Below are 14,894 nucleotides of genomic sequence, written 5' to 3'. Positions count from 1 at the left end.
CCCCCACCCCACGGCTTTGAGCCAGCAGCGCCTCCCCAGCAAGGCCCCAAGCCAAGCCCCCGAGGAGCCTGTCACCTACTTGATGTGTTTGGCGCTCTTGTAGTGGATGAAGATGACGATGGGGTAGATGTGCATGTGGTGCAGCCGCTCAATGGCGTGGGGGGCGACGTCCAGGAGACAGTGCCGGTTCTGGGGGGAGGGAGAGAGTGAACACCTGGGCAGGTGCGTGGCCGGGGCCTCGGGAGCACTGGACACTCCAGCCTTCCTCTGCCATCGATGGGCCCCACCCCTCCCCTGACACTGCCCTGCCTTGCCCTGTAAGTGAACATACAAGGTTCTACCAACGAACGAGGCAGCAAAACCGGTCTTTCGTTAAGACCACACATGATACATGGAGGGGAAACCTCATCTGGGAAAATCTCTCCCCACAAGCCGTCAGCTGTGATGATGGTCCAGGCTGGGAACCAGGGCCAAGCGGGGTCTGGACGACCCTACTCCAAACTCCCTTTCCTGCCTTCACCCAGATATAGGAAAGCGCTTCCTAAAGCGCTACCCCACCTGGCCCCAGAAACCTCACTTCCGCCAGTCCAGGCAAAAGAAGATGCGGAGACTCGGCGGGGGGCTGAAGCAGGGGAGGGGGAGTGTGGGTCTTTGCATGGCTGTGACTGAAATGCATCCCATGAATCCCCTGAGCCTCCAGGCAGAGTACGAGCCTCCAGGCAGAGTACGAGCCAAAGGCAGGCCACGGGCACCCCGAAAGCTCCACTGAGGGGGTCCACCCTTTGGCAGGCTTCCTGACGTGCCGGGGCACCCCTGACTGGGGCTCATCCACTTTAACTGGGCAGTCTGCACTGACAGCTGTAAGAAGTCAACTCCCTCACGTAACAGGAGGGATCCAGAGCCTGGCGGGGTAAACTGACCACCCAGGAAGGATGCAGCCCAGAAAGCGCCCACATCCTCAGGCTTGTGAGGGACGCTTTTCCAAAAGATTTCCCCACTTCCCCTCATACTACCTGGCAAACAGACCCCAGCGTGTTCACAAGCCTAAAGGCACGTGGCAACGGCTCTTATCCTTGCAGGGTCGTGGCCCTGACAGAAGCCGTGCCCCTGTCCCTAGAATGAGGCACATCAGCTCAGCACACAAGCTCAGCAGAGGCATTCTGGGACCCTGTTGTAGAAACCCCTGCGAGGGGCCTTTCCTAGAGTTCAAAGCTCTCGTCAGAGCCCCTCAGAGAGGGAGAGGTGACACACGTACAGGGCGACTTCTGCCCAGGACTAGCTTCCTACTCACGAAAGCGGAAGCACAAGAAGCAACGGGGGCCAGCCCCCTGTAGGTTAACTCAGACTAACGGGACACAGGCGAGCTCATGAAGGTCCGAGAGACATGCAGGGCAGATGTGCAAAGGTACAGGGCCCGGACACGCACTGGGGTCCAAACCCCGGACTCAGAGAGGCGCTCCCATCCCTTGGTCTGAAGCAACAGGTACCTTTTCTGTGATCTCCTTTATGGAAGCCACTGTGGTCACATCAAAGTGGCCACTCCTCCGCTTATAGTCGACAAACAGGCAGTCTTTGACGCCCCGCTCGATGGCCTGCTGGGAGGCCTTCATCACCTCTGCAAAGCACAGACACAGGAATCAGGAATGCCCTGGTACCATGAGCCGTCACTGCACGTGCCAGGAAGAACGCTGCGCAGAAGAGACTTTAGGAACCCAGCCCTGCTGTCCTCGCTCCCGCACAAAGAACCAGAGGCTGCACACTGATCTGAGCCAAGTCCAGGGGACGCTGAAACATCCTGGGATCCATGCCCGGGAACAGGGGGAGGAACACAAACACAGGGACAGACACAGCCCAGCAGGCACATGGGCATCCCTTACCAAGGGGGCATCTGCAGAACTTGCCGGGCACCTCGTTCACGAGCATTTCTTTCACCACATCCAGTAAAGGCCCCAGGATCAAGACGGGCCTCAGGGAGGTGCAGTCCACCTTCTGGACCCGCTGATAGGCAAGGCTCACCGAATCTGAGGGAGAGAGGGGAGCAGTGTCACGGACACCCACCTGGAGCAGAGGGAGGAAGGGGAGGGGCTGGGGACCCACGGCTCCCCTGACCTTGCTTTTACCCCAGGGAGGCCCACCTCCTTCACTCCACAAATCCGGAGCCAGCTACCCAGCTCACCCTGGTTTGTCTGGGACTTGCCCAGTTGTAGCACTGAGAGTCCCATACCCTGGGCACACCGGGGCCCGGCCGCTCCTGGAGTCCAGCAGAGTGTCCCTGCTCCACGGACACCCAAGACACTGCAGCACTTCATCCCACTCAAATGCTTCCGTGTGTGTCCAATGCACCCTCCCCTCACCCCTAGTATATATTCTCTGCTCTCTAGAGAGGCAACCTCCCCTGAGGTAGGTGTGGTCATGTGACCCAGGCCTGCCCCGTGGGGTGAGCAAACTCTCCCCCTTCCCGTGAGCTGAAATGGACAGGACCGGGTGCAGTGAGCCAGCTCTGATCCTGCAGATGAGAACAACCCTCAGGAAATGACAGAGCCACAGGACAGAAGGGTCCTGGCTCCCTTATGATCCCCAAAACAGAGCTGCCTCCCAGGGATTCCCCCCACCAGCTCAGACTTTTATGTGGCAGGGAAATAAGCTTCTTATCACACTTCAGCCATTGTTGTCTGGCCTCAGTTACAGCAGTCAAACCAATATCCTAGTTGATACATGTAGTAAAAACCTCCCCTTCCACCAAATGAATAAAAAAATCCTTGCAGGAAGTGACCTCCTAAAAACCAGCAAGCAAATATCTTCTTGGCACCTCCCCTGTACCAATCGCTATGCCGGCATCTCGGAAGCACTTTTAAAAAGAGTAGAAAGCACAGTCCCTGCCACTGCAGAGCTCATGCTCTAACCAGGCTCACCGACGGCAACAGGTAAGAAACAAGACAACCATACGAGAGTTGCCTGCCAGCTCCAGGCAGCAGGACAAGAAGCCTCACCCTCGGGGGGTGGGAGTGGCGATGAGGAGGGGCAGAGCTGAGGGGAGGGTCGCCTGAGGTGGGCTTGTGAGGAAGGGTCAACGAGAGGTCCGGCCCGGAGGGCCCGTGACTAGGAGACGAAGGAAGACGGACCAGATGGCAGAGCTTTAGAGGTGAACACACAGGGCGGTGCTCGGCTCCACAAACGCCGAGCTCACAGGCAGAAGCGCACACATTTTTTTGGTCTGATGATTATCCAGGCACGTCTATATCGCTTCCTATACAGCATTTCTCAACCTGGTGACCAGGTGATCCGTTATTAAAGCAGGGGGAGGGTTTGGTGATCACATTCACTGTCCAAGACCCCCCGCATACTTGTGACTGAAGGCTCTGTGGAATCCCAGGGCAAAGAACTTCCTCCAGGAAGAGATTAAAAACACCCCGTCTTTTAAAACTTTGAACATTACAGATAAAGCCAGGCATCCTCTCCAACACCTCTTCTCCAGTCCTGGTCATCAACAGTTTCCTCATAACCACCGTCACAGTTGGTTATAAGGATATAAAGTACATCCTCTTCCAGGTGTCATTCTCACATGTTGACTTTTACAGGCTCAAAACACCTAGAAACTATGTTATGTACGTCCACGTGCTCAACAAAAATGACAAGATACATTTTTGCATCATGATACATGCAAAAATACAGGACACATGCAACATTCCGCAACTCCCTCTTCTACTCAGTCTTATGCTTCCGAACCGCGTCCCTGGTGATGCACATTGATCTCCCTAACTCCTTCTGAACACCCTACGGGATGGATGCCCTGCACCTATGTATCCATTTCCCTGTGTACAGACACTAAGTCACTATGTCTTCAACTTAACTTGAACAGAATCATCTCCTCCCCTAATGATTATTAACATTCCACACTGAGGGGCACCAATTTAGAAGATTCCTTTTCCTCCCCGAATAATCTGCTCTGTCGGAAGTCCTCATAGTTACAGAATCATAGGGGGGCTACAGAGCATCTCGCAAGCACTAAATCCAACAAGAGTCAGAGGTCCAGAGAAAATAAAAAACTCCCTGGGAAGGGTAAATACACAGACAAATAGACAATCTGGAAGTAACCTAATGTAGTTATGAAAACTGCTTTTAAAACTGGTATAGATATTAAAACCAAAAGCATAAAGGTAATAATAAAACTACGCTAATGTTCACATAATGTAAAAAGGATGTAATTGGTATCATCCATAACATAAAGGGGGTGGGGGGTCGGGATCCCAGAGATGTAAAGTAGAGTTTTTATACAGGATTGAAATTAAGCTACCATCAGTTTACAATGAATTGTTATAACCTTAAGATGTTTTATGTAACTGCAGTGGTAACCAAAAATAAAGTATCTATAAAATATACACAAAGGGAAACAAGAAGGGAATCAAAACATGTCACTATAAAAATTTTTAAAAAATCAATGAAATACAGAAGGCGGCAGCCAAGGAGGAAAAGACAGACAAAAAAGCAACAAGACATACAGAAAACAACTAACAAAATGGCAATAGTAAGTCCTTCCATATCAGTATGGAAGGACGTACTATTTACCATATCAGTAAATGCCCCAATTAAATGACGTAGACTGGCTGAATGCATAAATAAAAAAGATCCAACTATATGCTGTCTACAAGAGACTCACCTAAGCTCTAAGGTCATTCATAGGCTAAAAGTGAAAGGACAGGAAAAAAAATAATTCATGCGAACGGGCACCTAAAGAGAGCAGGGGTGACCACAGCTGTATCAGACAAAATAGATTTTAAGACAAAAACTGCCACAAGAGACAAAGAAGCACATTATAGCATGATAAAAGGGTCACTTCTCCAGACAGATACAACGATCATAAACATATATGCACCCAACATCAGACTTCCCAGATAAGTGAAGTGAACACTGATGAAACTGAAGGGAGAAACAGACACCAACACAGTATTAGCAGGGGACTTCAATACCCCACTTTCAGTTATGGATAGCACAACCAGACAGAAGATCAATAAGGAAACAGCGCTTGAACAACACTACAGACCAACGGACCTAACGGATTCCCCCCTAGAGCCTCCACGGGAGTGTGGACCTGCCAGCACCTTGATCTTGGCCCAGTGGTACTGATTTTGGACTTCTGGCTTCCAGAACTGTGAGAGAATCAATGTATGCTGTGCTGACCACAAAGCTTGTGACATTTGTTACAGCAGCCCCAGGAAACAGATACACAATGAAAGCAGAAGACAATGAATTATATCTTTAAAATGCGTAAATAAAATATCTACCGATCTAAAATTCTATATCCAGTGAAAAATCTCCAAAATGATGGGAAAATAGACCAAAAAAACAAAAAAATAGAGAATTTGTCACCAACAAACCTGCATTACGAGAAATGCTGAAGGTCACCATAACATCGAGAAAATGGTAGTTATATGAGGTAAAGGATGTGTTAAACTAACCTTATTGTGGTAAACCATTTGCAACATATACACCTATCAAATTATCATCCTGTACACCTTAAACTCGCACAATATTATGTGCCAGTTATATCTTAATTAAGATGGGAAAAAAAGAAGTGCTGAAGGGAGTGTTCAGCTGAAAGAAAAGATCAGAAGGAAAGAGAATTGCAGGAAGGAATGAAGAATAATGGAGAGGATAAATATAAGTGAATAACTGACATGCAAATCAGTAACACTGTTGGATTTAAAATATATGTAAAATGAAAATGATAATGCAAAAGGTGGGGGGGAGGTCGTCACAGTGCTCTGATGTTTTAGAATTAATAGAGAAGCGGTCAAAGCAATGATTCATGTTAGCAGTAGGTCAGAGATATATATCATGAGGGTTGCTGGAATCTACCCCCCCGCCACCACCACACAGTAAAACAAAATGATTACCTAAAAACTAACAGATGGGGGGACAGAATAATAAAAATGCTTGATTAATCCAAAAGGAAGAAAAGGAAGTGAAGGGAACATAAAACAGGCAGGACAACAGAAAAAAAACTGGAAGACGGTAAATATATCAGCCATGATTTAATCAGTGATTAAATACTCTGATTAAACGAGAAAGACTGTCACAGGTGTGTTCAAATTGTGAAAACGCCTCGGGATGTACACTTTTCTGTAGATGTATGTGCGCTTCTCTATACATATATTATATCTCAATAAAATGAAAAAAAGATGAAGTATCACAGTGGGTGGAAAAAACCCCACATGCTGCCTGCAGAGCCACGTAAATATAAAGCTACAGGAAAGGATAAAAGGATGGAAAAAGGCAAACCATGCAACACTACCAAGAGAAAGCTGACGGCTAGCAGCACTGAAACAAAATAGACCTTAAGGCCAGAAACATTCCTACACATAAAGAAGGACATAATGATAAGAGTCAAGTTAACAGTAAGATATAACAATTTAGAAATAACAATTTAAAGACCACTTCAAAATACATAATGAAAGAAAAAAAAAAAAACAACCCACTGCAGAACTGAAAGGAAGACTAGACATACGGCTGTTTTCCAAAGACATCCACTAGACATACACCAAATACACCAGAGGTGGTGTCTACGGAAGAAAAGGGAAGGGAGAATCAAGCAACTATTACTGCCAAAAGGTGAAGAGTCTATTTTACATTTAAAAATGTAAAAACCCAATCTTAGCTCGAAGGCCATATAAAAACAGCCAGACTTGACCCACAGGCTATGGCTTGCCAACCCCTGTCCTCACTGACAGTGACCTGTGGGCCATGAACAAAGGTGGGACTCACTCAACTCACTGTGACTAAGGCCCTAACTGAAACAATAAATAAGGAAGGAGAGGAGGAGGAAACCAGATGTCCCACCTTCTGAGGCCCTCTGCCACCTCCACACCCTGCCAGCAGGGAAGGCACACCTTCTGGGACAGTGGACACACACGGGGGTCCTCGGAGCAGCATTCACAGGAGGCTCCTGCTTCACAGGACAAATGAACCCTTCCACGGGGCAATCTGCCGAAGGATGTCTGATGCTGCCTAATACGCAACTCCAGGACTGGGTCAGCACCTGGCCCTGGGAGGATCTTGGAAGAATGGACACAGGAGGGGACTTCCCTGGTGGCGCCGTGGTTAAGTATCTGCCTGCCAATGCAGGGGACGCGGGTCGGATCCCTGGACCGGGAAGGTCCCACATGCCACGGAGCAACTAAGCCCGTGCGCCACAACTACCAAGCCTGTGCTCAAGAGCCCGTAAGCCACAACTACTGAGCCCACGCACCACAACTACTGAAGCCCGCACGCCTAGAGCCTGTGCTCCGCAACAAGAGAAGCCACCGCCGTGAGAAGTCCGCGCGCCGCAACTAGAGAAAGCCCGTGCGCCGCAATGAAGACCCAACACGGCCAAAAAAATAAGAAAAAAAGAATGGACACACACAGGAGTAAGGCCAAACACGGCCAAAGATCTGCACAGTGGCCCTTGGTCACCAGCAAGCAGCCAGTAATAACCCAAAAGCAAACTGGAAGCAATGCACTGGGCAGAGACTGCATTTTGCACACCCAATACCCATCTTTCCTTTATTCCTTACTAACAGAACCTGCATTACTGAAGCCAGCAGGTCACCAGTGAAAGTCCTGCCTTCTCAGCCTCCCTCGCAGACTGAGCGGCCAATGAGGAATAAGTGGGAGACCAAGGGTGGGGTTTCCAGGTAAGCTGTTTAAAGAGGCACACTTTTGCCGTGCCCCTTCCTCCTCCCTGCTGCCTGAACGTGGACGTGATGGCAGAAGCTGCAATGACCATGGGAAGACCTTGAGGATGGAAGCCACACCCTACAGGTGGTAGACACTCTGAAGACAGTAGCACCGCCATCCCAACCCAGACACACATCCCTGGATCAGTTATGTGTGAAAGCAAAGCAAACTTCTATCTTGTTTAAGTCACTGTGGTGAGGCTCCTGTGGTCAACAGCACACCTCATCCTGCGAGCCTGCTGGAGAAAGCCAGCCCAGCCACTTGCCTTCAAAGAGTGGAATGGAGTCGTTGGAAAAGGTGTCCAAGGCAAGGAGGTCTCTCCCATCTTTGGACCCGCTGCGTTTATGCTTATGTTTCCTTCGGAAGAAGGACCTGCGTGCAGCCGCCGAGAGCGTCTTTGCGGTGGTGTTGTCATCCTTGACTTCAGACATGCTGAGCCTCCGGGAGAATTCTTGGTCCATCCTGTGGACAAGAGTACAGCAGCGCTGCGGAGGGCCCAGGGACCATCACCTCCCCGCATGCCCAGCCGCGAGGAGAGCCAGAGCTGGGGCTCCAGGCTCCTCCCACATTCTCTACAGGTTTCCTGGCCGCTTCACCACCCACGCTACTGAGGACGCCATGGTGCCACTGCTGTGAGGGTGATACACACACACCAGTGCTGGGCAAGCTCTCAGAATACAGGGCCACCTCCTAGAGTCAGACGAGGGTCAGAAGGAGCTGCTAAGACAGCCTTCACGCGTGACCGCTACAAGTTATGCCTCCTGCCACCAAGAGGAACGAAGCACAGATAGACACTGTAACACAGGAAAAACCTTGAAAAACATCACGCCAAGGACAAGGAGCCAGTCACAAAAGACCACGTGCTATATGACTCCATTCACGTGAAAGTCCAGACAGGGAAGTCTACAGAGACAGAAGGATCAGTGGTCGCTCAGGGTTGACAGGAGGGGGCAGGGCAGACAGAAAGACAAGGCGGGGCAGCTAACGGGGCTTCTTCCTGAGGTGACGAAAATGTTCTCAAATCGACTACGGTGATGGCTGCACATCTGTGAAAATACTAAAAGCCAGTGAACTGTACACTCTGGGTAAATTGTATGGTATGCGAATCATGTCTCAACAAACCTGTTCAAAACAAAAAAGTGCTGTCTCCTAAGTTGCCCCTGTGCTTCTGTAAAGCACTGACAAGTACAGCACTGACCTACGCTAGGACCAAAATTGCTTTTTGGACAAGCAATCGTGGCAAAACGTACAGACCAGAAGCTGACACGAGCATCAGTATAAACCCCCATGAGCCCCAGCCCGCATCCCATGGGGCATCCCCGCAGGTGCCGCCCGCCCCAGCCCCAGGCCCAGACTCGAGAACACTCACACGTATTTGCTGGGGATCTGCCCGCGCTGGATCTTCTGGGCATTCTCATCCAGCTGCCAGGCCATCCAGGACCCAAATGAGCCCTGGGGCAAGGTGTCATCCACGTAGAGGATGTCATCTTTCTTAAAGCTCAGCTCATGCTCCACCTCTGCCTGCCGCTCATAGAGGGCCCTGGACCGGGCAGTGGAGAGGGCAGGTCAGGCCGCTGGCTGCCCTTTACAGCCATTCTCCTAGAGCCGCTCTCCTGCTCTGAACTTTCCCCAGACCCCAGAGGCTGATCAGGTCCAGCCTCGCCCCAGCCTAGCAGTGGTTCCCAAAGAGGGGAGCCCAGGCTCTACATGACAGGACAGAGACTGCCCTTTCCTCCCCTGAGACCAGGCTCCCTGGAGACAAGGGCTGCCTCATGCCCATCACATAAAAGACTTCTTGCCAAGGACCAAGGCCGTTATCTCCATTCCAGATGGGCCTTTCCCATTGGCGTCCCTCCCCTGAGGCAAGGCTGATGGTTCCTACAGACTAGAAACTTCCCGGAAGGGAAACATGCCATCCTCAACTGAGGAGGGGTTCCCTAGAGACAGGGACCCCCCCCCCCACCTCACGGTACACGGTCGATCAGTGCTTTCCATTCTCATGTGGCCTCAGATCTTAGGGGACATGAAGAAAGCTGAGCACCTCCCGGAAAACGCCCGTTTTGAAGCCTGAAGCCTGCCTCAGACACACACTACATATAGTACTTCGGGGTACTGTGGATGCCTTGACACCCACACACGCTGCAGAGGGATCTGCAGACCTGGGTCAGAGGAGACCCGGAGAGGAGCCTAGCCCACAGGAAAGTGAGGCTCTGTGGTCTCAAACTTCCCCACCAGGCCCTAAACCCTAAAGAGGGAGCCCATCTGGCCCTGGGAGCTTTCGAGGGTTTTTCTAAGTCATAAGCTTCCAATTTGGGGCCCAAGTAATAATGCTCACGGCCCCACCCTTTGGGGGCAAGATACATGGGGACATTCACAGGGAACAGCCTTCACCAAAAGCCCCTCCCCTAGCCCCAAGTCCCCGGCAACCCTGGCCACTGGTACCTGATATAGAAGCTGTCGCCAGGCAGGCCCTTGACCTTGGTGAACTCCTCAGGGCGGTACTGCACCTTCAGGCGGACACTGTCCTTGGGCTTCAGCATCTCCACATAGACCTCCTCCACTGTCTTGTTGCGCACGTCCAGACTACCGTACTACCCAGAGACGGAGGACTGGGGTCAGAGGGCAGAAGCTGGGCATCTTGGGTACCCGCGAGAGGCCAGGTGTAGGGTAAGGGTGAGACTCAGCATCCCGTTCACTGGGCATCCATCTGCCCCACCTCCGCAGGTAAGGCTGAGTCCTCTGTTGAGTGTCTGCTCTACCCTCAACAGCTGCTCCCAGGAGAAACCCTGTTCTAGTCCCCCCGCAAGTAAGCCTTATTGGAAACACAGCCCTTCACCTTGCTTATGCTCCTTGCTATCTTTGAGTACCTACGACCCACCTCCCCCACCCAACAGGAGACCCAATGAGCGGGAGATGGCCCTCGCCATCAGACCAGTCCTGAGTCCTCCCACTGACAACAGCAGAGCATCTCCCCTCCGGACACCAGTGCCCAAGCCGGGGCCCCCCTGCCCGCTTCCCCATGATCTACCCAGTAGGGGTCTGGGCAGCATCCAACACCCACACACAGCAGTCGCCAGCAGAGGCTGTGCTCCTCCACCTCCTGTGCCAACTGAGACGGCGGCAAGCCCGACGTGCGGGCGGAGAGCAGCCCGGCTGCTGCTCAGAGGGCGCAGAACTCACCTCAAGGACGAGGTCCCCAGGCACTAGGCCGTCGGGGCCCTTGGCAGGACTGTCGTCCTCCACCTCGGCCACGAACACCCCATGCAGGTTCCCACCACATAAGTGCACGCCAAGCTCCAGCTGGGACTTCTTGATGAAAACAACTCGTGGTTCTGGGGTCTTCTTGGTGGCATCTCCCACCATCCTTATGGGGAGGAAAATGAAGCTCTTCAATTGTGCACAGGGAGGGAGGAAGACATGAGAAAGATGAAACAGTGGTGACGCCCTAACCGTTTTCTGCTGCCCCCCCCCCAACCCCGCCACGGTCTCACGAGCTCTCAGAACCACAGGAGCCGGGAGGCGGGCCGACACAGCCTCTAGTTCTAGTGACCCGGTTTGTAGGCAGGATGCTGAGGTTTGGTAGAGGTGAACACGTGACCCCGGGTCACAAAGCCACTTGGGAACAGAGTGGACATCAACACCCCTGCTTTCCAGCCCAGCTGTCCATCACACACCATGGGCTATGTCTTGCCCACCTGGACTGCACTTGTTTTCCTAACTCTATTCTTCTGCAGAGAACTGCAGAGCCAGGCTCACCAGCCAGGGCACAACTCATCCAGCAAATGTTTACTGAGCAGTTTCTATGGCCCAGATGGCACTAAACCAAGAAGCAGGGCCCCTTGCCTCAAGGAACTCACAGCACAGGGACACTGAAAGGCTGGCAAACAAACTGAGTGAAGGAGACGGGACAGCAACAGAACCGAATGAGCAGGACCTCAGCGGGGGAGCCAGCTGGTGACGAAAATTTTGCTGCAGGTAAGTGTAGCCATAATGGGCACAGTGAACGGTCACAAGTAGGAAAGCCCTGAAGATGTCCCAGCTTCCAGCCTCAAACTTCTGTGAACAGTTCATTAAAGTCGAACCCGAGAAAGGGCTCTGTCCAAGACTGAAGAGTGACTGCCTCAGGACCCAGCCTGTGTGACCCTCCCCGACCTCCCCGCCAGCTCCTGCCCACACTAATGCCGCTCCCTCCTCCGGACATCTCTTCACGCCTGCCCTTTGCACGGCTAACCCCTGCTCATCCCGTGATGAGCTGTGACTTAGCTGTCACTGCCCTGCCATGCTCCTCATGACTGTTCCATTGCGGCCCCTGGCGCCCCTCCCAGCACTCCAGCCGTGCTGCACATGCCTGGACACTGGTCTGCCACCCTCAAACCTAGAGCTCCTTGGGGGCAACACCGCTGTTGATGGCCAGAGCCCGGGGCCTGGCTGGGGGATGACCGTGGGATTCTGTCTAAGGACAGAACCAGAAAACAAGCGAGTGAGAAAAGGAGGAGAGAAAGAAAAAAGGCAGAACTAAGAGTAAGTCAAGTGAGAAAACGAAGAGAAAAAAAGGGAGAGAGGGCAGGACGGAGGGAGGAAAAAAGGACTGGCGTGCTCCCCACCCCAAATTCTGACAAGCCGGTGCGCCGTCTGCAGCGCAGGGCGGCGCTGGGACCCACGTCCCCCAGAGGATGTGCTTGGGCCCCAACAATGGCCCCCCGGACCCACCCCGCTCAGCCAAGTGCACGGATGGAAGGCTTGTGGCATGCATCTGCTGACCTGGAGCCGGGGGTGCTCTGCTTGGCCGGGGGTGTGCCAGGGCCCTCGTCCTGCTCCATCAGTGGGTCAATGACAGAGGGATGCTCCGGGGTGGTGGCACTGCTGCCCTGGAGAGTGGAGTGGGGACTGACAGGGTCCAGGTGGGAGCTGGGGACAGGACAGGAAGAGTGAGGAGTAGCATGCAGCCGGCCGGAGCCACCCCATCTCTGGTGGCGACCAGGTCTGGGACGTGAACAAGGACCAGGTCACGCAGCTCTGTGACCCGAACCCTGAGGAGAGCAGGCGCCTCAGGAGCCTGGACTCGGTCACCCAGCTGCAGGATCTGCCTGTCCTCAACTCGGGGATCCTCTGCAAAGGGGTCAGCCTGGTGACCCGTGAATTCACTGTTCTCTTTTCCTCTGCATGTGCATTTCAGCCCTTCCCTTCACAGGCGCTGCATGGCAGGGGCACGTCTCACCCTTTCCTCACCTGTCCTGCCACCCACAGCACAGAGGCAGACGGGGGCAGGTGTCCAGTGTCTGCTCGTGGAGTGGGGCCAGACCACTCTGTGGGAGCATCCGCCCGGGGCCGCAGCTCCTGCCTGCTCCACATACCCATGCTGGGGCTTCCTGCTGCACGCGGGACCCAGCCACCCGTTTCCACACCCTATTTCAGGAGGGAAAACCATCCCTCCATATGTCCCTTCTCCAAAACCCAGGGCTGGTCAACTCCTCTCTCATGGCAGCAGAATCCCCAGAACTTGCAGCTGGCACGTAGGTCTCCCCACAGCGAGCCACGCACCTGCCGCACCCGTCTCTCTCCCTGCGGCCCCCATGCCCCCTAGGAGGCCAGGGCCTCACCTGGACCGGGAGTGGCCGCTCAGCTGGTGCATGTGTGGGTTGTACTGGGCCAGGATGGTGATGGTGTCGCACTGCTGCCCGATGATGAGCCGGGCCTGCTGCTCCGTGGCGCTCCGCAGGTTTATGCCATTGAACTAGGAGACACCAGGAGCGGGCTCAGTGATGGCAGAGGAGGGCGTGGAGGAGGGCCTGGGGACTCAGGAAGGGAGGAGAGGAGAGGAGAGGAGGGAGAGGACGGCAGCTCCCGCTCACCTCAAGTAACTGGTCCCCGTACTCAAGGCCGGCCTGGTGAGCGATGCTCCCCCCGGTCACCTTGGAGACGTAGACACCGCCCTTCTCCCCGCTCACGATGGAGATGCCCAGCGGCTCCGAGCCCTTCTGCAGCTTCACATGGCGTGGCTCCTCCACGTAGGGCCTTGGAAGAGAGCCAACAGTTTTGGGGACTCAGGTTCAAAGGAAAGGTCTGGGGAAGATCTGAGGTCAGGCATGCAATCACTACGCAGAAAGGGCCAGGGGGCACAGACGCTCCTATGATGACACAGCTGGATGGGAACACGATGAAGTCCACCTTTGTACGACGGTGATACACAACCCCATGCAATACAGACACGACCCCCCACCCGCGGATGGACACAGAAGCACCCAGTCCCAAAGACACCAAGAAGGGTCTGTGTGAACTATAAACACTGATATGCGCGGGGAAAAGGCACGCAGGTTTCCCTAACAGGAGAGGAGTGGCCTCACAATGTGCAACGTACAAACCTCCAATGGGGTCTCAAGACGCCCTTGGGGCAAAAGGACTGCTTTCTGGGGTGATATTCACCCAAGAAGGGGCAACATTAAATATCAGTTTTTATATTTACCAGGACACAGGAGGATGCAAAATGATCATGAGATTAAGCTGCTGCAAACCGGAGGCACTAAAAAGGGAGCGGGGAGGCTGGGAGCAAGGCGGCACCATGCACCCACTGGCCCCGGGGAGCCGCCCACCGCACCGCGGGGGATAAGGGGCGCAGGGGGGGCTGGGGTGGGGACCTCCTGTCGGGCCAACCTCACGCTCCTCAGGGAGGAGGACCTGGGCCTGGCAGCCACAGGCAGTCTCAGGAGGGATCTGTGGTGGTGGAGGCATCTGGAAGGTGCAAAAGGTTAGAAAGCAGAGTGGGGGTGATCGGAGGAGGAAGACAACCACAGACGCCTGGAACGTGACAGACAGACAGACAGACAGACAGTTAAGTGACCCCGAGCCGCCAGGACCCCCGCTGCATGCTGCCCGAGCTCCTCCTCAGGACAAGACTGCAGCCAAAGGCCAGGGGAGGGGACAAGCAGAGCGCCACCCCCGAGGGCTCCCTCCTCCAGAGCACATGTCAGGGAGGGGTGGGGGGGTGGGGGGGTGGTCCACGTGCTGAAGGGCAGGCAGGCAGAGGGGGGCCCTTTGGGAGGGAATCCTTACTTTTTAATCTCCCGAATGATTTAAAATTTTTATAATATGCACAAGAGTTTTGTCAGAACAATAAGGCTGCTTTGTAAAAGAAGTTCATAAAGTATACTTAACACTACAAACAGCTTAAAACATAACAT

At 53.5% G+C, this 14,894-nt stretch overlaps 1 protein-coding gene across 7 annotated transcripts in view; it reads right to left on the bottom strand.

Moving 5' to 3' along the window:
- The window catches only part of DLG5 (discs large MAGUK scaffold protein 5), a 120,394-nt gene that overhangs the window by 3,973 nt on the left and 101,527 nt on the right, over positions 1–14,894 (bottom strand). For 6 of the 7 annotated variants that reach the window (XM_033842204.2, XM_033842199.2, XM_073793405.1 and 3 more), the window contains 10 exons: positions 13,569–13,731; positions 13,317–13,450; positions 12,478–12,624; positions 10,897–11,080; positions 10,159–10,307; positions 9,086–9,256; positions 7,982–8,178; positions 1,878–2,021; positions 1,488–1,615; positions 80–189 (listed from right to left, as the gene is read on the bottom strand). In XM_033842204.2, coding sequence (XP_033698095.1) covers positions 80–189; positions 1,488–1,615; positions 1,878–2,021; positions 7,982–8,178; positions 9,086–9,256; positions 10,159–10,307; positions 10,897–11,080; positions 12,478–12,624; positions 13,317–13,450; positions 13,569–13,731 — 1,527 coding nt within the window. The remainder of the gene's footprint in view (positions 1–79; positions 190–1,487; positions 1,616–1,877; positions 2,022–7,981; positions 8,179–9,085; positions 9,257–10,158; positions 10,308–10,896; positions 11,081–12,477; positions 12,625–13,316; positions 13,451–13,568; positions 13,732–14,894) is intronic. The other variant, XM_033842203.2, reaches the window with a different exon arrangement.

This window comes from Tursiops truncatus, chromosome 16, assembly GCF_011762595.2.
Source record: "Tursiops truncatus isolate mTurTru1 chromosome 16, mTurTru1.mat.Y, whole genome shotgun sequence".
NCBI classification, from domain to species: Eukaryota; Metazoa; Chordata; class Mammalia; order Artiodactyla; family Delphinidae; genus Tursiops; species Tursiops truncatus.
Note: the sequence above shows the minus strand (reverse complement) of the source record. Positions and strands in the feature narration are given on the sequence as shown.